The sequence below is a fragment of the Chelonoidis abingdonii genome, chromosome 8 (assembly GCF_003597395.2).
Source record: "Chelonoidis abingdonii isolate Lonesome George chromosome 8, CheloAbing_2.0, whole genome shotgun sequence".
Lineage (NCBI taxonomy): Eukaryota > Metazoa > Chordata > Testudines > Testudinidae > Chelonoidis > Chelonoidis abingdonii.
Window position 1 is genome coordinate 63226198 of NC_133776.1, and position 23025 is coordinate 63249222.

The window sequence follows — 23025 nt, forward strand, 5'->3', positions numbered from 1 at the left end:
GTATTCTTGCCAGCAAGTTAAATAAGTATAGATTGGATGAATGGACTATAAAGTGGATAGAAAGCTGGCTAGATTGTTGGGCTCAACAGGTAGTGGTCAATGGCTCGATGTCTAGTTGGCATCTGGTATCAAGCTGTGCCCCAGGGGTCGGTCCTGGGGCAGTTTTGTTCAACATCTTTATTAATGATCTGGATGATGGGATGAATTGCACCCTCAGCAAGTTCGCAGATGACACTAAGCTGGGGGAGAGGTAGATATGCTGGAGGGTAGGGATAGGGTCCAGAGTGACCTAGACAAATTGGAGGATTGGGCCAAAAGAAATCTGATGAGGTTCAACAAGGACAAGTGCAGAGTCCTGCACTTAGGAAGGAAGAATCCCATGCACTGCTACAGGCTGGGGACCGACTGGCTAAGCAGCAGTTCTGCAGAAAAGGACCTGGGGATTACAGTGGATGAGAAGCTGGATATGAGTCAGCAGTGTGCCCTTGTTGCCAAGAAGGCCAATGGCATATTGGGCTGCATTAGTAGGAGCATTGCCAGCAGATCGAGGGAAGTGATTATTCCCCTCTATTTGGCACTGGTGAGGCCACATCTGGAGTATTGTGTCCAGTTTTGGGCCCCCCCACTACAGAAGGGATGTGGACAAATTGGAGAGAGTCCAGCAGAGGGCAACAAAAATGATTAGGGGCTGGGGCACATGACTTATGAGGAGAGGCTGAGGGAACTGGGTTATTTAGTCTGCAGAAGAGAAGAGTGAGGGGGGATTTGATAGCAGCCTTCAACTACCTGAAGGGGGTTCCAAAGAGGATGGAGCTAGCTGTTCTCAGTGGTGGCAGATGACAGAACAAGAAGAGCAATGGTCTCAAGTTGCAGTGGGGGAGGTCTAGGCTGGATATTAGGAAACACTATTTCACTAGGAGGGTGGTGAAGCACTGGAATGGGTTACCTAGGGAGGTGGTGGAATCTCCATCCTTAGAAGTTTTTAAGGCCTGGCTTAACAAAACCCTGGCTGGGATGATTTAGTTGGTGTTGGTCCTGCTTTGAGCAGGAGATTGGACTAGGATGACCTCCTGAGGTCTCTTTCAACCCTAATATTCTATTATTCTATGAAATAGGGTGATAAGAATTGGAACGTGTTCTGAGCAGCGCATGCAAGGGGCAGTGCATCACAAAACCAATCCCAATATTCAGGAAACATGGACTTCTTTACCCTAACTGCTTACTAGAGTCATTTTTCTTCCCTCTATTAATCAGTGCTAATTTCCTTGACTCTACTGCAGAGTCTGCAGGGGAATTGCAGTGCACTCTGCGCTCTTAAACCAGACATTTTCATCTAGGGGCCAGGCTCCCCCTAAGGCCCCTGCAGAGTGCAGGCAGAGAGCAAGGTGCCCCACACCTGTTCCCTGAGGGCTGCCAAGGCCAGGGCTCAAACATGTGTGGGGGCCTCTCAATTCAATGCCCACAGGTGCATTCCACTTGTAGCTGCAGCGGTTTGGCACCTTAGGGGACAAATTTTACTTTCTCTATTGCTTCCCCAGAGGGGCAGTGGGTGTCATGTCCAAGCAGAGAGAAATCCTTGTGACCAAGATCAATTTGGGGAAGAGCTGAGCCCTTGTTTGAGCCCCAGGGGTGTGCAAAAAATGGTAGAAGAACAAGATGATTTTGTAAAATGCTGGTTTTGGAGGCGATAAAACACAGGAACCTTTTGTTCAATAAACCCAAATGTGGATCTTAATCTGCCCCCCAGCATGAGGCATAACAAATTTCAAGCTAATCCAAGTCAGCATGTGGATTTTAGAGCACACAGAGCCCACCTTTAAACAGGAAGCCATGCTCAGCCTTAGCAATAGCCCAGCTGGCACCCTGTTATAACACAAGGAAAGCAGTGTGGCCTAGTGGATAAGGCACCAAACGAGTAGGCGGGACAGCTGAGTTCTAGTACCAGCTCTACCACCAGCCTGTTAGGTGATCTTGGCATGTTACTGCACCCCTCTGTGCCTCAGTTTCCCCATCTGTAAAATGGGGATAAGGATGCTGACTTGCTTTAAGAATAGGAGTCCTTGTGGCACCTTAGAGACTAACAAATTTATTGTAGACCTGCTTTGTAAATTGCTTTGAGATCTACAGATGAAAAGTTTTGTGTCAGAGCACGGTATTAGTATCTCTTGGCAATGAGAGCAGGGAGCCTTGTTCCTAAGTGCATAGATTCAATAAAGCTGCTGTTGCTGCTGAGTGCAGCTATTCCCATGTCTATTCCATGCAGTTGAGGTTGTGCGCTATTGCATTGCCGGCAGGCCTGCAGTGTGCGGGGGGGTTGCGCTAGGAGAGGCTGCCCAGACTGCGGTGGCTGAGCAGAGTGCTTTGTGTTCTGCATTTGCATGTTTGTACTCTCTGCTCCCAGGCACAAATAGAACCGTCAGCCTCAAAATAGATTCAGTAGGAAACTGAAACCAAAATCCAGCAAATGTGTCACCTTACAGCCTCCTGCAGAGACAGCTCAAAGCTGGAGGGGATAGCTGAGCTAACAACCATCTCATGCAAAAGGAGGCGACTGGGGGCAGACCCTACCCCCTGCTGCAGCTCTGAGGCTAATCCCTGACAAACACAACACAGCAGGACAAATAGAAAAATGCATCCAGACTCCATAGAGTAGAAAAAAGCAGTTTTGTGCACCTCTGCCAAGTGCTGAGGCTTTACAGATCAGCACAGCCATGCCAGCTGCAAAGCAGGCACAGCATCTGAGGGCTGGGCGCTGGGCCTTGAGTGGAATGGAATGTTGAACTATTAGAATGGTTAGCCACTAGGTAGCACCGTGCATGATATGGTATAGTGCCATGTATCTGAAACCCTCTTCTTAGGACCTTTGCGTTATCCATATCCTGTCTGTCCTGTAGCATGCGAGGCATGTAAGACAGCAATACATGCCCTGTGCAGCCCCTAGACGCATGGTCAGCCAGGGTGGCCCTGTGTGCTGCCCCTGCCCTGAGGGCTGGATCCACAGCTTCCATTGGCAGGGAACCACAACCAATGGGAGCAGCGGGGGCGGCACCTGCGGGTGCAAGGGCAGTGCGCAGAGCCTCCCTGGCCACCCTCACAGCTCCCATTGGTCAATGAGAGCTGCAGAGCCAGCCCTAGGAGTGGGGGCAGCACGCAGAGCCTCCCTGGCCACCCATGCTTCTAGGGGCTGCAGGGACCTGGTGGCTGCTTCCCTGGAGATGTGGTAAGTGCACCTGGGACCCTGCATCCTGAATCCTCTCTCACACCCCAATCCCCTCTCTTGCCCCCTCCTGTACCCCAAACCCCTCATAACCAGCTCCACCCGGAGCCCCCCCCAGCCAGAGACCTCACACACACCCCCAGCACTCCAACTCACTGCCCCAGCCTGGAGCCCCCTCCTTCACTCCAAACCCCTCATACCCCGCCCCACCCCAAAGTCCACACCCCAAGCTGGAGCCCTCTCGCATTCCAAACCCCTCGACCCCAGCCCAGAGACCTCTCTCACACCCTGAACCCCTCATTTCTGGACCCATTTGGAGCCCAAACCCCCAGCCCAAAGCCCATACCTGCCAACCACAACCCCCTGCCCCAGCTCAGAGCCTTCTCATGCACCCAAACCCATCATCCCATGCCTGACCCCAGAGCCTTCACCCCCAACTAGAGCCCTCACCCCCCATCCTGCACCCCAACCCTCTTCCCCAGCCCGGTGAAAGTGAGTGAGGGTGGGTGAGAGCAAGCGACAGAGGGAGGGGAATGGCGCGAGAGGGCACAAGGCCTCAGAGAAAGGGCGTGGCAGAGCAAGAGTGTTCGGTTTTATGCAATTAGAAAGTTGACAACCCTAGAGGAGAGGTGCAAGGAAGGGAGACATGCAAAGCATACCCTCTGCAGCTAGGGTTGCCAGGTGTTGGTTTTCAGTCAGAATGCCTGGTCAAAAAAGGACCCTGGCGGATCCAGTCAGCACCACTAACTGAACTGCTAAAAGTCTGGTTGGCCACGCAGTGGGGCTGAGGCGGCTCCTGGCAGCAGCTGGCATGTCCGGGAATTGCGGCCAATGGGAGCTGCGGGGGCAGCACTTCTACTTAGGGGCCGGACATGCCGGCCACTTCCAGGAGTGGTGCGGAGCCAGGGCAGGCAGGGAGCCTGTCTTAGGCCTGTGGGGCCACTGACTGGGAGCTGCCTCAGGTAAGTGTCGTCCAACCGGACTCTGCACCCCGAATCCCTTGCCCCATGTTGGAACCCCCTCCTGCACCCTAACTCCCTCCCAGACCCCACACTCCAACCTGCACCCTGACCCTCCTGCCCCAGGTCAGAACCCCCTCCCACACCCTAAATCCCTTCCAGACCCCACATGCCCATCCGCATCCCAACCCCCCGGCCCCAAGTCAGTACCCGCTCCCGCACCCTAACTCCCTCCCAGACCCCGCACTCCAACCTGCACCCTGACCCTCCTGCCCCAGGTTGGAACCCTCTCTCATGCCCTAACTCCCTCCCAGAGCCCACACCCCACACTCCCTCCTGCCCCTCAACCCCCTGCCCCAGCCCTGAGTCCCCTTGCACACCCAAACTCCCTCCCAGAGCCTGCACCCCACACCTCCTCCCACACTCCAACCCCCTGCCCCAGCCCTGAACCCACTCCCCTACTCCAAACCCCTTGGCACCAGCCCAGAGCCCCCTTCTGCACCCCCAACCCTTCAAACCAAGACCCAGCCTGGAGCCTTCATCCCCTCCTGCACCCTGAACCCCTCATTTCTGGCCCCAACCCAGAGCCCACACTCCCAGCTGGAGACCTCACCCCCTCCTACACTCCAACACCCTGTCCCAGCCCAGTGAAAGTGAGTGAGGGTGGGAGAGTGTGAGTGGAGGTGGGGCCTCAGAAGGGGCAGGGCAGAGGATGGGGCAAGTTTTGTGCAATTAGAAAGTTGGCAGCCCTATCTGCAGTGTGGATCTCATGGGGGGGGTGGGGGCAAGGAAGGGAGACACATGATATATGTCCTCTGCAGCATGCATTTCATGGCAGGGGGGGAACAAGGAAGGGATTTGGCTAATGCAGAGGTTCAGGTAATAGAGCAGAGACCCCAGCTAGAACTGCAAGGAGGAGGAGAAGGACAAGCCTCCAGCTAGGGGGAGACCACCCTGCTGCTGAATGGCTCCTCCAGCAGCACAGGGAGCCCTCTGCAGCCCTGCTGTTATGGGAGTGAGTGAGCAGAGCTGTGTAACAGCAGAGCTGCAGAGATTTCCTGTGCTGCTGCAGGACGGGTGACACCAGATCCCTGCAGGTACAAGGTGCAGGGAAGCCTGCAGTCCTGATGGGCAGAGCAGCATCCTGGCCAGGGGTCTTTCCTCTGCCCCACCAGAAGCACAACTTCCCCTTTCACCTTGTGCTGGCAGGGATCGGGTGCCACTGGCTCTGCAGGGAGGGAGTCCTCTGCAGTCCTGCTGTCACAGGAATGAATGAGCAGGGTAGAGCAGAGACTCCTAGCCAGGAATGCGGGAAAGGCCACCCTATGGCCAAGTGGCTCTTGATCTCTTGATTAGTAGAACTCCCAATTAGCCAAATAAAATCAGTGTCCCCAGACTATTTGGACACCTGGAAGTGTATTGTATACCTTATCCGAGCACAGAACCGTCCTGTGGCAGTGCATTAAAGTCTCTTAAAGAGAGTACATCTTCAAGTATCTTTCTGGGGTGGAAGCTCTGTAACCAGTCACTATCTGATACATGACATGCATCAAAGGTACTAGCCACTACCAGAGAACAGAAACAGAAGGAAAGCAGAACAAAGGCTGCTCACCAATATGACAGAGAACTTCAACTTCAGGGAACTTCAGCTTCAACAGACCTTCACAATGGACAGACTGGAAGCAGCATTTTGCAAGATTTCACATTGAAATCAAACTCCACAAGAACACAGGAGACATCCAGGTATGCTCAGTAAAGTATGTTACGGGGTAGCTGGCAGAGCATTTACCTTTACCAAAGACAGTCATGAAGATGACTGGGAAAGGGTTTTGGTTATGTTTGATGCACACCTTGCGCCTCAGAGAAATGTGGTTTATAAAAGGGCACGTTTTCACCACAGAATTCCAAAACTGGGGAATCTCTTGAATCTTTTATCAGAGCTTCACATGCATTGGCTGAAAATTGTGATTTGGGGCCTGTAAAATATGAAAATATTAAAGACAGATTGGTTATTGGCTTTACAGATAATAGTTGGTCACAGAAGTTACATTTAAAAACAGACATTACAATTAAAAACAGACACATAGCTATTCAAATAGCAAAGCAAACTATGAACTTGTGGCAGCAAAACAAACTTGACAAACCAGAAACTAGCTTAGAAGCAGCAAATACAAGCAGCTAGAAGTGCTAGAAGTCATTATCATAAAACCCCTGAGGCAAGGAGGGACAAATTCCAGGCTAACTACAAAGACTTTCAGACTAAATGCACAAAGTATGAGAAAATTCATAGCCCAAGAGATGTATGTCTAGCCAAAGGTGCAAAATGTCATAAATGCATAAAATATGGACATTTTGCAGTTGTTCCCCATACTAAGCGAGTCAGGGAGTTTATTCATATTACAGCCAGTCAAGGAGATATTGTTCCTGGGCTCTATCATGTGTGATGAACAGAGCCTACCTGGAGAGTGAAACTAAATATTCATAGCAAGATTATTGACTTTAAAATTGAATCAGGAGCCCATGTCACAGTCATCTGAGAATGGACTTCCAATCACCTTCAACTCCTCCCAGAACTGAAGTCACCTGACACAGCTCTGACTAGCCCTGGAGATATTCTGAACTGCATGGGCCAGTTCACCACAGAAACAACTTACAAAATGAAAGCTTTGCATTCAGAGTACATGTGATCAAAGGATCAAAGACCAACAACGTTCTCAGCCACAGCATGGCAACCAAGATGAAGAACTCAACGGAGTTCTTCAATATTTGATGATATTGGACTTCTGAAATTAGATCCAGTACAAATAACCTTAGGAGACAATGCTGAACCATAGAGTGGACTATTTTTCCAGCTACGCAGAAATAATGTCCTTGAAATACAAAATGTGTTGCAATGGTATCAAAAAACTGAAGCGTACTTTTACTCAGTTCAGTATTCCAGAACAACTAGTGACAGTCAATGGAGCACAATTCACTGCAGCAGAATTTGTCATTCCAAATGAAATGTCATTTTGATTGTATTACTAGCAGCCCACATTACCCGCAAGTGAATGGAGTGGCTGAGAGAGCTGTACAGACTGCCAAGAAAATCCTTCTGCAGGACAATCTTGCTCTTCTGATATCAGCTACTGAATATAGTCCAGCACAACTCCTACTGGGGCAACAACTCAGAACTATGGCACTGACTTCAGAAAAAGATCTAGCTGTAAAGTGCCCAGACATGAAGAGAGTAGCCGTATCAGCTAAAAGGGCAACAAGAGTTTCTGAACACTTCTACAACACGTCACTCAGCAACCTGCCAAGTCTAGAACCTGGTGACCATGTTCTCGTCAAACTAGAAGGAGAAAAAGGACGGACAAGTCCAGCTGTCATAAAGAAAAATAATCACTCAGATTATATGTGATTGAGACCAACAGTGAAGAGTCCAACAGAAACTGTTGACATCTACAGTTTGTTCCTCCTAAAGAACCATCAACACAGTAAATGCTACCGATGGCAGGTACAGAACAAGAAAAAGAAGACTCAAAGATTCCAAATCGACCAGAGCCAGTCGTTACAACTAATGGACAGAGGACCACGTTGTTATTCGTTCAGGTCTTGTCATTAGAAAACTCGTACGATTCAGAGACACTTAGACTAATATCTCCTGAACTTCAAAGCCAGAAAGAGAGTGTAAATTTTGAAAACGGTGGAGATGTAGAACTTAAAGGGGAAGATGGAAGGGTATGTTTAACTGTGGCGCTATGTGTCATACCTGAGCAGAGAACAGCCAGAGTAGGTAGTCTATTCAAGTTTCTTAAAGAGAACATGTCTTTATTTCTCTCTCTGGGATGGAATGTCTGTAACCAGTCCACATCATGACACCAAGCACACCCGTGTAAGCAGGTAACCCAGGACTCACAGCATGCTCCCTCCAGAGGCCTTCAGCTGTGACATGCTGAGCTTTGTCCCCTTAGGAAATTCACAAAGCCTAAAGAGCCCCAGGCCCAGCTGTCTCGAGCACTCACCCCCTATGATGCCCACATGCTTCTCTTAGGAGTCTCTTGCACACACACCTGTTGCACATTATTCCCCAGTATTACATAAAAACACTGCTACTGCCCCCTGCTCAGCCCTCGTGGTGCACGTGCCCTGAGCCCCCTGCTCAGCCCTTGTGGTGCATGCACCTTGAGCCCCCTGCACAAGCCCTGAGGCCCCTGCACACACCACTATCCAATGATACTTGTCTTTATTTTTAATAGATTCCTGATTTTCCGGCTTGCTTTTCCTTGCAGGATCTGTGCCCCACAGCTCCAACACTAGGGCTGAGAGGAGCCCGGGAGGAGAGCTGACGCTGTGCAGTGCAGGCTGGCATTGCAGGGTTTCTCTCCTGTTGGAAATGTAAGTGCCGTCCCCAAGTCTGTGCTGTAAGAGTGTTTAGGGCAACCTGGCACTGCCCCCAGCACTTTGCTACCTGCACCCTGTGCAACAGAAATCACCAGGGCACCCAACGCACAGACCCGAGAGACAACGGCAGGGCCTGCCTGCCAGACAGGCCCCAGCCGTGCTGGTAGGGCCCAAGCTTGGTGTTTGGCTCCATTTAATAGAAGTCAAAGCTCTCTGGGCTTCTGTCAGTGGTGGATATGACCACGTATGAAGTTCTGTGGCTGGCCTCCAGCTCACAGCACTCACCTATGACTCAGCTGCGGGTGTCTGCTGACCGCACACACGATGGCAAACTCCTTACGATGGTGCACTGTGCTCCTGTTGGGGAGCTTTCAGACAGGGCTGTGCAGTCCAGGCAGGAAGACGCTCAGCAAGAGGCTCAGCCACAGCCCTTTTCTCCTGTACAGCATGTGTTGTGCAAGCTCCACTTCTTGTGTGGGAGAGGAGGGCCTGTGCAATGAAATTCCCATTTTGGGGGCCAGACTGTCTCTCAGCTGAGAGAACTCCCAGCAGATCTCAGCCCAGAACTTGCGGCATGCGTAGGGCCAAGGTAACTTTACAGATGGGCTGGGAGGGACATGACACAAGACTGTTTCTCACAGAAACATGTGGCTCTTCCATCCACAGAGTCCTGAATGTAACACAGCAGTGAAATCTCTGCATGGGGCACCCTCACACCCCAAGAATCCTCCCAGCTATGGGAACAGCTCTTCCAGTCTGGGTGTCAAACCCCCTCCCCAGCCTGGGAGAAACCTCCTTTCTCAGAGCATACATTGACCAACCCCAAATTAACTTTGCCACTGTCTATACCTGAGATATGTGAGATGTGCATCTAAGGCAGTAGAAAAGTGTGCATCTAAAATAATCTGTGCCCCTGTAATTACAGACTGTACTATACTGCGTACACAGAGTAAGGTTGTGTGTTCAACCTTAACTTTGCTATCTCTTGATTTCTGAGCACCCAGCTGTACAACCTTAAATCTCATAGTGTGAGATCCTGGCCTCATTGAAGTCAATGGAAACCCCCCATAGACTTCCAAAAGGTCAGGAATTCACCTAGAGATTTTAAGGCCAGAAGGGCCCATTATGATCATCTAGTTGGACTTGTCTATCACAGGCTAGAGAAGTACACCAAGGGTTTCCCGCAACAAGCCCCTCACTTTAGGTTGAACTAGAACAGAGCTTTCAGAAAGAGACACTCAGGCTTGATGACAAGACTTCAAGTGATGGAAGATCTACCACATCTTTAGATGAGTTGTTCCAGTGGTTGATTACTCTTATTGTTAAACATTTGCTGTGCCCCATTCTAGTCTGAATCTGACTAGCGTCAGTTTGCAGCCACTGGATCTTATTCTGCCTTTGCTGCTACATTAAAGAGTCCTCTGCTTTCTGAGATCTCCCTCCATATTTAGATACTTATGGATCAGCATCAATGTCAGGCTAACTCATCTGTAGTTACCCAGATCATCCCATTTACCCTGTTTACATACAGGCATGACATTAACTTTGTTCCAGTTCTCTGGCACTTACCAATATTCCAAGAATTGTTAAATATCACTATCGATGTCTCAGATGCCTCCTTTGCCAATTCTTTTAAAACTCTTGCGTGTAAGTTATCTGATCCTGCAGATTAAAAAATGTTTTAAGTTCAGTAGTTGCTGTTTAACATCCTGCCTAGTTGCAATTGGAATGGAAAGTATTTCATTGTCACTGTAAGGTGTACATCATCTTGCTTCTTTCTGTAGACAGAACTATTTATTGAACTCTTCTGCCTTTTCTGCACCATTAGTGACGATTTTAATGACCTTGTCCAGTACCAGTTCTGTAGCATTTCTTAGGTTTCTTTTGTTCCTGATGGATTTCAGAAATTCTTATTGTCCTTCAACCCACTGGCTGTAGATTTTTCACTGATTCCTTTGGCTTTCTTTGTCAACTGTCTGCATTTCCTAACTGCTGATTTGTACTCATTGCTATCAGTCCCCATTTTTCCATTTCTTCTATTTTATTTGTATTTGTTATTGTTGCTTTCACTTTCTTTCTTAATGAGGGACTTTTTTAATGGAAGAGGCTTTATGTGATAGCAAAATTGTGATCTTTTGGGGCATCTAAAAATTGTTTTATACAATTCCTAATTATAATTCATATTGTTTTGTCTAATATTTCCCCTCACATTTGCATGACAAGGTCAACCTTGGTAAACCTCCTGGACTTAGGTCCTATTTACATTTTGACATGAATCATGTATTTCTAGTGCTCCTTGGTCAGGTTTGACCACTTGGTTTCTTTTTCCTGTCTGTTTCCCACATCACACCTAATCTTTTACCTTTCCTGGTCTTCCCTACCTCGCCTTTTCCCCTCTCCCTCATGTCCCTGGGATGGAGAGAGGGAACCCAGATATACCATGCCTAGACATGGAGCTAACAATGGCACTTAAGAAAGAAATATTTGACCTAAACACTCCTTATGGCTAATATTATAAATTGTGTTTCCTGGACCATCGAAGGGGTGAATCACCTGATAAAAAGAAAAAGAATTATCACCCACCTAAAGACACTGAAAGCAGATATTATCACCCACCAAGAAACCCACTTTAAGGACTGGAAGGCAGAGAAATTTAGGAGCGAGTGGATGGGGGTAGCAGAGTTCAACAATTTCTCCTCTGCAGCCAAGGTGTGGCAATATTTTTCACAAAAGACTCATTGTACAAATTCTATATGTAAATAAAGATGAAGAAGGTAGATAAGAGCTAAGATCTATGACTCTATGTATACCCTGATTAATATAGAAGGACCCAATAAAGAGGATCCAAATATTTTAAAACAAGTTTTTGCCAAATTAGTTAATATCCCACTAGAATCACTCATCATAGCAGGAGATTTTAATAAGATGTTGGACCATTTTTAGACAAGTAAGGCAAACTCTAGCATACACAATCCCATACTAGAAACATGCAAGATATATTATGCAAGAATTAGGGTTTAAAAACGTATAGCTGTTGCAGAACCCTGCAACAAAGGCTTTTACTGGTTTTCCTTCCTACATTCCACATATTCATTAATAGATTTCTTCCTGATTTCTATGAATCTGGTGGACTCAGTACTTAATAATGAAATCAAGTCTATTGTGGTTTCTGATCATGCATCAATTATACTAAATTTTTCCACTCCCAAGACAAATTGGACTTTTAAAAGATGGAGACTGAACTCCTTTCTTTTGAAAGATAAACATTTGTGTGTGATGGAACACCCCTGTATTCACATCCTGCACACTACTGTAATAATCTTTGTACCAAGTATGCATTGTAAGGTATCATTTGAAAACTGATAATTTGCTGGATGTATTGTCCTGGTAAAACATATGTGGCAACATTATATGTGAAGTTATAAGATTTCCCTGCATGATGTTATCAACACATGTTCCAATCCCCACAGCCCTGCCCAAACACAAGTCGACAAACAAGTCTGCCCTAAAGAAAGGAAGGTGTGCTTGCCTTAATTTGCGTTTATGCAGTAAGCGGAGTCTTCAAGCAGGAAGGGAAGACAAAGACAGCTCAAACAGGTGAAGAAGAAACAGCAGGGAACATCCTTCCACATACATTCTTTGTCTCCTGGATCTCATCTGGAAATGTTTTTCAAGAGGGGGACTGAAACTATAAAAAGGAGGGACAAACACCCCAAGGCACCCCTCTTTCTCTCCCCGCCTACTGCATTCCCTGCACCTGAAGAGACAAAGGAAGCAGCTGTTGGACTCTGGGGGAAGGGTCCTGACCTACAGAGTTTGATCAGTAAGACTGTTGAAAGCATGTGGTGAGAAACCTTTGCTTTGAATTTCATGTAGTTTGTTAAGTTAGGCATGAGTAAGTTATTTTTCTTGTAACCATTTAAGACCATAAGAACAGCCATACTGGGTCAGACCAAAGGTCCATGTAGCTCAGTATCCTGTCTTCCAACAGTGGCCAATTCCAGGTGCCCCAGAGGGAATGAACAGAGCAGGTTATCGTCAAGTGATCCATTCCCTGTTGCTCATTCCCAGCTTCTGGCAAACAGAGCCTAGAGACACCATCCCTGCCCATCCTGGCTAATAGCCATTGATGGACTTATCCTCCATGAATTTATCTAGTTCTTTTTTGAACCCTGTTATAGTCTTGGCTTTCGCAACATCCTCTGGCAAAGAGTTCCACAGAGGTTGTCTGTGCATTGTGTGAAGAAATACTTCCTTTTGTTTATTTTAAACCTGTTGCCTATTAATTTCATTTGGTGACCGTAGTTCTTGTGTTAGGAGAAGGAGTAAATAACACTTCCTTATTTACTTTCTTCAGGCCAGTCATGATTTTGTAGATCTCAATCATATCCCCTTTTAGTCATCTCTTTTCCAAGCTGAACAGTCCCAGTTTTATTAATCTTGCCTCATATGGAAGCTGTTCCATACCCTAATAATTTTTGTTGCCTTTTTCTGAACCTTTTCCAATTCCAGTATATTTTTTATGAGATGGGGCGACCACATCTGCACGCAGTCTTCAAGATGTGAGCGTACCATGGATTTATAGGCGTATCATGGATTTATTTCTGGCTTTTATGTCTCATTACTTGTACTCACTTGAAATCTCTCTCTTTGTAGTTAATAGATTTGTTTTACTGTTTTGTCTAATCCAGTGTGTTCAAGCTGAAGCGTCTGGTAACTCCATTTGGGGTAACAAGTTGTGTGCATATTATTCCCTTAAAGGAATAATGGACTTAACATGTTTGTACTGTCCAGGAGAAGGCTGTGCAGTACAGGACATACATTTATGAGGGGAAGATCTGGGACTGGGGATGTGTTGGGGTCACCCTGCAGTATATCAGGCTGAGAAGAGCCAAGGTTTGGCTGTCTGGCTGCCGCACACACACAGATATGGCTGGGAGTGATTTACATGCGGGAGACTGTTTGTGAGCAGTCCAGGTTGGAGGCTTCAGCAGCAAGGCATTGTAAATGGCACTCTAGGTTAGAGGGTAGGAGTGACACAGCTATTCCTTAGTCTGGATTGTCACACCCACTAACAGCTTTTATTAGGGGCAGGACCGCTGCCTACTCAGCTGACAGGAAGAGGGCTAGCCAGGCTAACCAAACAACTCCAGCCCTGGATTTAGAATGTGCAAACTTCCCCACCCAAGGAAATCTTAAACAATTCACCTTTGGCAGCAAGGAAATAGATTGACTTCAGCACAAGCCGAATTTGCTCTTGTTAGACTCACACAAACATACTGGGAGTCCGAGGAGAGAGCAGGGAGCTTTCTCATATACAGATTACAAGTAAGAGGTCAAAGGTCACAAATATTATGACTGAACATCAGCACCAAGGCAGGTTACTACCAATCAAAAAAAGATCAGTGATCAGTTTTTGAAATTCTACCAGGCTCTTTACTGTAATGATTCATCACCTGACCCAGAAGAACTGAATACTTGTGTTAAAACTGTTATACTCCCACAAACCTCAGAAGAGGAGTAGGCCAGATTAGCGTCTTCCTGGCAATCATAGGAAATAATTAAGGCCATGGAGGAAATGAGTCTGAGCAAGACCCTCAGCCCTCGTTTCCTACCAACAGAATTCTATCAAAGTCTCAAAGAAATGCTGGCTCCTAAGCTATTATATATGGACAAAGATGCATAAAAATAAAGCTGTGGTGCTGTCTTCTGTGAGGGGAGCCCTAATTAGCACTACTTAAAGAGAGTAACGATGTGGGAAAGTGTAATAGCTACAGATCCATTTCTCTAATCAGTACCTATAAAAAAATGGTTTCACAAATACCTGTATTGGCTAAGAGACTTGAAAAAGTAATGAATGATGTGGTTCACCCCAATCAAGTGGGATTTATTTTAAAAAGGCCTGGTTTAGGTAACAAATGTCAGTTGATTAACATTATGGGATTCTACCGGCATTCTAGAAATTGCCACCCAGTCATTTCACTCCTTGCAGAGAAAGCCTTTGACAGAGTGAAGTGGCAATACCTGTTGCTTACCCTGGATAAATTTGGGTTTGGGAAATTCTTTATTTCCTGGATAAAGCTGTTATATTCCAATCCCAACTCTTGTACCCAAACAAATAGCATCCATTCCCCCCCACCCCGATCTGTTTCAGTGAACCAGATATGGATGGAATCACTTGCAGTGCTAGTTAGGGAATGTCAAGGGATCAAATAAGGGTCTCAGGAGACAAAAATCCTTCTATATGCAGACAACATCTGGATTAATCTATTCTAAATATCCTGAAAACAAAAGATAACTGGAAAATTCTCTGGCTACCAGATCACCTGGGAAAATTTGAAAGTAATGAAGATCTCATTGGATTTAGTTGAAAGTGGCTCACCTATAGGGACATTTAGGTGGCAACTAAGGAAATTAAAACATAGTCCAGGTTAATCTAGCCCCGTTAATCATGCAGTTAGCAACTGGTTTCAGCAGGTGGCAGGTACTGCATCTCCCCTTTTGGGGACAAACCAACATCATTACAATGAATGTCCAGCCCAGGATCCTTGTGATTCTGACCTGCATCCATAGCCAAATTCTTCCCTTTTATTTTACCAAAATCAACACCAGGTCCAGGCCCTTCTTTACGGGGTGCTGGCAACAAGCCCAGAATTTTCTTACACAGATTACAGCTCCCTGTTAATAGAGGTGGGTTCAGATTTCCCAACATTACACTTCACCGTCAGGCAATAATTCTTTCCCAAGCAGCACAGCACCTCATTCCCTCGTGCTGCGGAGCCCCTGACTGGCTCCAGCTGGAAGTGGACTTGGTCACTCCTTAACTCCTTTCCAGTGCACTGCACTGCACTAGGATTATAACCGATTCCCTGAAGAGCAACTATTACCAACAAGCTTACAGCAGCCAGAAACACATGGCGTATGATGGCTGCTGAAGTTAAAGATCACCCCCTTCTACACACCAAGGTCTCTACTGGCAGGCAACCCCATCATTCAACCAGACTGGATTAGGAAAGGGATTTTGACCATCAGCCAATTTATAGAAATGATACCTCCCTCCCTCCCTCCCTTTGACAATATGAATGGAAAAGTCAATCCAGAGCCTAAGGTGGAATGGCAATACATCCATGCAATCTCCCATTTGTTTGGCCCCCATCCCTATGCTACCGCTGAGCCACCTGAATGGCTTTCATTTCTCAAAATATCGTCCATATTGCCAAGTCCTATGGTAACACTATGTATGCACTTGGCCAGCAAACACAGATTCCCTAAAAAAAGACATGGGACGAACAACGAGGCCAATTGTTCTTTCCTAATCAATGGAAACAAATTTTAGCCAATGCTCTGACCTATTCCTTGGATCTCTGTTTAAGATTAATCCCACACAAAATCATATGGATGCTGCATTGCACTCATCTGTGACTGTTCAATACTGGCGCCACTAAGCCAGGCAAATGTTGGTGCTGGTTCACCAGGTGCTAACGTAACCCATATGTTCTGGGAATGCTCCTGCATCTGTATGCTTTGGCCAGAATTTAATTGCAGTTATTTTTTTCCTATCAGATAAAATTGCCTTATAAGCTAAACTTGTTATTTTAAATCTAATGGATGATAATGGGAAGTTGAATAAATTTGAAAAACTTTGGCTAAAAATAGCTAAAGAATTAGTACACCTCTACCCTGATATAATGCGACCTGATATAACATGAATTCGGATATAATGCAGTAAAGCAGCACCCCGGGGGGGCAGGGCTGTGCGCTCCAGTGGATCAAAGCAAGTTTGATATAACTCAGTTTCACCTATAACACGGTAAGATTTTTTGGCTCCCAAGGAAAACGTTATATCAGGGTAGAGGTGTACTACCAAAATTGAAATCAAAAAAGCAACCAACAGTTGAGGACTGGATCATAGACCTAAGATGGGCCGCCATGGAAAGCATCATATACCGTAACAGAAGAAATACCCAAGAAAAATTCTCAGAGACATGGGATGCTTCCTTGGAAGTATCTGAATGACCCTTTTAAATGCATGCCACCCCCTTCGCTTCACCCTCCTCTCTGTCCACTTCCTTTTCCCCTCAGTTCTATCTCCCTCTGAACATTGCTTCTATTTTTTATCTTAATTTAATATTTTTTCTTTAATTAGCTGGATTTTTATAAACAAATTTTGTGCATGTCCAATACAAATAACTAACTGATTTATATTTTAACCTTTCATATTACAGATATAATTGTTTCAAATATATCTAAGGTTGGTGAGCAAATGGTTAATATATTATGAGATGTTTATGTACAGTTTACCTTTGATTTTTATATATATATATTTTTTTTTTAAAAATTGAATAAAAAGTTAATAGAAAATGTTTTTCCTCTCACACTCAATTTTGCTTCTAGCATTGGAAAACTGGCTCTTTTCAAAGATCCTATATATATATATATATTGCCTTAACACAGTTCTTTGCATTTGATTTCTTAGGTTTCAGAAGGAAGAATCAAGTCTGCAGTCCCAGGACTGAGCCTAGGGAAACACGCAGACATCAACTGTGTCCACACTAGCCTTTACCAACATGTTACCTGCCACAACTTAACTGGCAATCACTTAACCAGAGGTAGAAAAGGCCAGCGTAGACAAACCTTGGGAACTTAGGGGCTCTGCTCCGTTCTATTCAGTACAGACACTCCATCTCTCTCAGCGCCAGTCAAGAGTGTATTGTATCACATGACTGGCATCTGCCATGTGTGGTTCTCTTCAAGGAGAAGTTGGGGGCAGAGGTTAATATATTCTGTGTATTCTGTGCCGTGTCACCAATCTCAAGTGATCAAACATCAAGCATCAGGCCCCAAAAACTTATGAGCCTATCTTTAAAATAATAAATGTTGCATATTTCTCTTTGCCTTCTGGTATGTGAGCTTCAGGCTGCTCTTGGGTCACGGTTTCCAGCTTTTCTCTGCAACCACCAGGACTAGAAACTGACTTTCTAATGCAAGCTGAGATTCTTAGTGTCACCTGAACCCAGGAGCTAGGACTTTTAAAAAAAAAACTTTGCATGTTCCTGCCTGTTTATATTATCCAATGCCAGAGCCCCACAGAGCAGCTCACCTTTGGCAGTAAAGGTGCTGAGGTGAGGGTTGTGGGAATTCTTAAGCTTGCCACAAAAGCATCCCTGTTTTTAATCTGGAAAATGTGGTAACCTTAGCCAAGTCATGAATGACAGCACAAAGGTAGAGGAGGACTGGCTCTAAGGGACAAGGGAGAGGAGGGCAGCCAGTGTGTGCTGTCAGAAGAATCTTGCTCTGAGCACAGTTCTAGCTAGGCTATTTTAAAAAAGGGCAGGCAGCCACGTGTTTTTCTCCACTGATGGGGCTGGTTTCAGGTTTTCATTTTGTGGTAGAAGAGGCGCATGGTCGGTTTCATTTCTCTTTATGGTCACTTGGAGCCAGACTTTCACAAGAGCTCAGCTTGGCTGCCCATGGGTGCTGAGCTCTTCTGCCTTGGGACTTTCTGGCCTAGCACAATGCTGTGGCATCTGGGCTGCGAGCCCCACAAAGGGAGATATTTTCCCCTAAACACAGAGCTATGTGTACTGCTGTCGCTGAAAATCAGCAGCCCAGCTATTTCTCTTGCTCTCAGGCTCCACCTTGGGGGCTTCGCCTGCCTGGCTGCACCCCCAGAGGCAGCAAGTTTCACAGCAGCCAAAGGGAGGGATGCATCCAGCTGCTGTAGTGGCAGGTGTGAGAGTGTCTGGACACTGGTGCATGGCCATATGGGGCAGGGGCATGTCAAGGTGTTAGTAAACGCCCTGTATGCAGGCAGTCTGGGCATGTGCTCTAGAATCTCTCACACACTCAGAGAACATCCAGGGGGCAGAGGGCCCAGTCACCACTGATTAACAGAATTCCAATTAGGGTTCCAGAAGAATTACAAGGGATGCACAATAGACTATTCAGTGAGCCTGCTACCCTGCTACCCTAAAGCCCCTGCCTGCTTTGGCACCATAATGGGGCCTTTGAGGTAGCAGGTCTCACCCTCCCACTCAAGAGAGCCCAGGCATAAGGGACTCCTCAGCGAGCACATGACTGGCAACTGGTTTCTACACTGCCCCCTTCTACTCCCAGGGACTCCGGGTCAGACTGAGCACAAGGTAGAGCCGCTTGGAGGCTGAGCAAGCCCTGACTGCCCAAGAACAGAGGCAGCCCAAAGGTGGCTTGGGCAGCCAAGGAGCCTGCAGAAGGACCGGCTCAGGGGCTGCATGTGGCACATGGGGATTCCCAGCTCACTCTAGGGACGTGCAAACGGCATTGCCTTCCATTGTTCCCGTCCCATTCCTGCTCCAGCCACCCAGTGCATTTGAGCAGAGTGGAGAGTGCTTCCTGGTGGCATTTAACATTAGCACAGTGTGGCGCTCCTTGCCCTCCCTCTTTTCCCCCTCCCTGCTACTCTGCACAAACCTGATCGGCTGTGAGGGCAGTACCAGCCAACCTCGCAGAATTAACTCTGACCTGTGTGTGTGGCGGGGAGGGGAGGTGCCAAGGAGCAGACTGGGCGGGATGGGGAAAGGTTGAAAGAGAAGACACAGGAATAGGAGGGGAAAGAGGTTGGTGCCCTGAGCAAGGGCAGGAAGGAAGCGGCTGGCAAACGGGGACTGTCATAAACTCTCATCCTGGAGCTGAGGGAATGTAACCGACCCACCATCCTGAACTCAGCCCACCCAGCAGCATCTGGCTTGGACTCACCTGGGAGGGGAGGCGTTTGCATTGGTGCAGGGCAGAGAGTCCATTCGTGTCTAGCTGGGGGCAAGGAAGTCTGTGTAACCTTTCTAGAGATCCTGGCCTGGCTCTGCTCCTGGATTGGCCTGGGTTAGATAAAAGGATGGTGCTATTGTTAAGGGTGGTGCTTGCTCTCTGACCACCTAGGAGAGAGGGCTGGGGTTTGGACAGAGGTGCATGGTTAAGAGCCGGGACCCCATGGAAAGGCTGCTAGGCCTGGAAACCCCATTCTGAGGGATACTGTGTTCCCACAACAGAGTGGCTTGTGAGCTGGCCTAGAAGGGGAGATGCTCTCAGAGTAACAGACTCTTAGATCTCTAGGGAGCTGCAGGCCAGCCTAACAGCAGAGACTGGCTCCTCTTGCGGCCAAGTGAGTGTGTGCGGACAGGAGCAGCCACCTCACACACAACACAGGGGAAATCCTGAGTGGGCTGGACCTGCTGGCGTTCCAGCTGCTTTGTGCTGCTGGAGTGCCCCTGGGAACTGGGCCCCTGTCATAAGAGTGGAGTGCCTAGCTTGGCAGCGGATGTGGATGGTTGGGCTCATGGACAGCTTAGGCTATACCATCTGCAAAGCTCCATGCGCAGAGGGAGCGAGTGCATATTGTGGTCTGCGCTGAGGGCAACAGCAAACCTTGGAACTGGGCTGTGAGAAAGCCCCTGCCCCATGCAGTCAAGTGAGCAAGCTCAGCCAAGACATTGGTGCTGGTGGCTACGTTTGGCGGGGGATTTGGAGTAGCTGTACACTCGGTATGGCACTGTGGACACAGCACGCGGCTATACCTGCAGGGGCTGCTCTGAGACCCAGGGCAATGAACTCTCAGCTACTTTGCGGAGCACAAGTGAGGGCTCCTCCCACTCTTCCCCTTAGCAGCTGCTGCACGGGGCTCGGAGCAGTGCTGAGCTGGGACTTTGCTGCTGCAAGACCGTTGCCTCATGTCACAGCTGTGGGATTTCAGACAGACAGTACTAATGCCTCTGCTGCCTCCAAGCCAAGCCAAGCCAATGTCTCCATCTTAGAGGCAGGAGTTTGGAGCCCAGCTCCTGGACAGATGGCGAGGATTGAGCAGGGACTAGCCCTGTGTTCTGCCCTCCACGGCCAGTGTTAGGGGAGTGGAGGAAGCAGGATTGTGGTGACTGTACAACTGTGATGGGAACACTCCAGGCATTTGCTGTGTGTTAGCAGCGGACAGTGTCCAAGGCTGAGGAGTGTGAAGAGCACGTGCCTGGCTAGGAGGGTGTTCCCATTGTGCTCTGCAGGGAATGTGGAGTCATTACAGACAGCGCCTCCCCCTGGGGAGAGGGTCACAGAGTGAGAGTGAAGGAGTGGGCTGGGGAGCAGCCAGCCCTGTTTAGAGATGAGCCCAGCAGGCTGGTGGTGGGAATCAGCTCCTGCAGCAGGACGGCATTGGCATATTTCAGTCCAAAGCAGGCTGTGAAGAGCTACAAAATGATCTCAAAAAACTGGGTGACTGAGCAACCAAATGGCAGGCGAAATTCAGTGTTGATAAATGCAAAGCAATGCACACTGGAAAACACAATCCCGATGACACATCTAAAATTATGGGGTCTAAATTAGCTGTTACCACTCAAGAAAGATCTTGGAGTCATTGTGGACAGTTCTTTGAAAACATTCATTCAGTGTGCAGCAGCAGTCAAAAAAGCTAACAGAATGTTGGGAATCATTAGGAAAGAGATAGATAATAATAAATAATAATAATAATATCATAATGCCACTATATAATGCCATAGAAGTGGGGGGCTGCACAAGGCAGAGTGGGGGAATGGGCGGGGGCTGAACGGGGCAGAGTGTTAATCATGGTGGGGGGATGGGGAGCTCCACAGGACACTGTTAATGGGGGTGGAGGGGAGCTATCTATGCTAGGGCTCCTATCGGTGCTGGCAACAGTAGGCTGCTGTCAGGAACTCCTCCCTTCTCCCTGCTCAAACCACAGCAAGGCGTGAGTGATGCTAGCTGCTGTAGGGAGCTGGCTGCAAGATGTTGACACTGCCTGGAAGCCATTACTAGGAGGTACTTGCCTTTGTTATGTCTGAGCCTTTCCAGGGGCTGGCTGGAGGGAGTCTATCTTGCTATCAGACGAAGAAGGTTCGTGTGCGGCAGAACTGCTGTTGCTGAGCCCATCCAGGGATTTCTGGCTAAGATGACTCTAGAGCCAGAGCCACTCTGCCGTAGAATGACGGCTCCTACTCTCCTGGCTGCCCATGAGCTCCAGGCTGGGCTCAAAGCTAGGCCCGGTGCAGCTAGGGTGACCAGATGCCCAATTTTATAGGGCAGTCTGATTTTTGGGTCTTTTTCTTATATAGGCTCCTATTACCCCCCCCACCGCCTGTCCCGATTTTTCACATTTGCTGTCTGGGCACCCTAGGTAAGGTAATTGAAAGTAATTGCGTCCAGTGCCCGGGACCGGAACAGCTGGTGCTGGGCTGGGCTGCTGGGCAGTTGGTCAGTGAAGGATCTGGCCATGTTTGCTGGGAGGGTGCTCAGCAGCCCCTCAAACAAACAAGGGGCCCTAGCAATGCCAAGAGCAGCTGCAACAAGCCACTCCCTTAGACAACAATGGCAGGGCCCTGCCCAGGCAGCCCCAGCCTAAGACCTGCTGGGTCCAAACAACTGAGTGCATATATCCCCCACTGGGCTCTGAGGGGCAGCAACACAGCGCTCGGTTCCCATACAACGGCACGAGGAGGAGAGGCTGAGGGAGGCCTCGGCCAGACTCGTTCATCCTCTACCTTGCTCCAGAGCCAGCTCACTGCATGGCAAAGAGACTCCCCAGCCCCCAAGTACAAGGTGAACGGCTCTCCTGCCTGGGGTGCTGATTACAGTGACTGACTCAATGTATTGTCAAACATTAACCCACAGGAGGGGCAGGCTGGGTGCTCCAGCCAAGGAGGGTGCAAGCCAGCTAGTGAGGCTGCAGCATGTGTGGTGGGGAGTGCAGGTGAGCATAGGGGTGGGGGAGCAAGGCTGGCAGGTGCCTGCGGGGGGAGAAGGGAGCATACCCATACCCCTAGGTGTAAGGAGTGAGACTAGGACAGTGAACCCAGGGGTATGTCTGTCCTGCAGGGAGGTGGCCTGCTCCCAGGTGTTTCCTCAGGGCTGGAGATGGGTGAGGACCCACATGCTAATGTTCCGAGTGCCAGAAGCTGCAGGGCGGGTTGTGTCACTTCCTGGTTAATAGCAGACTTTTCCCCAGGCAGGGCACATGAGCAAAGGATCCCAGCCACATTTGCTATACTTGGCAAAGTGCCCCCAAGAAAGACCTGCTGGCCACCTATGCTCCCAGCCGGTCCCCACCTCAGCGCCTGCCCCCATGGCACCTTTCACACCCAGCAAGGTCTCAGTGGAGCAAATCCCGCCCGCCTAGCGCTGTCTCCCAAGCCATGTACCTGAGGGCATGCAGCCATGCTCCTGTGCGCAGTCCCTGGAGCCCCAGAAGCTGTGCAGGATGGGAAGTGGTGACATTCAAAAGGAGAAGTACAACTTGGGCTTGTGCAAGTGAGTCAGTGAGCCGGACGTGTCCCTGGGGCCCGCCTCTGGCTCCTCTCTCCAATGGCAAGTGCTGCAGACATGCAAATACCAGGTGAACCGGATGACTGTAATCCACAGCGAGGAAAGGAGAGTGCAACGGGGAAGCAGCCCTAGTCACCCAGTTGCAGCTGTCATCATGGCCAAGAG

General features: G+C 48.3%; 1 protein-coding gene across 3 annotated transcripts in view; it reads right to left on the bottom strand.

Moving 5' to 3' along the window:
* Positions 1-22801, bottom strand: part of ELF4 (E74 like ETS transcription factor 4) — a 35743-nt gene extending 12942 nt beyond the window's left edge. For 2 of the 3 annotated variants that reach the window (XM_032786005.2, XM_032786003.1), the window contains exon 1: positions 22737-22801. Coding sequence is in view for 1 of the 3 variants with exons in the window: in XM_032786018.2 (XP_032641909.1) it covers positions 22737-22754 (18 nt within the window). In the remaining 2 variants the exon portion in view is untranslated. The remainder of the gene's footprint in view (positions 1-22736) is intronic. The other variant, XM_032786018.2, reaches the window with a different exon arrangement.
* Positions 22802-23025: the final 224 nt, after the last annotated feature.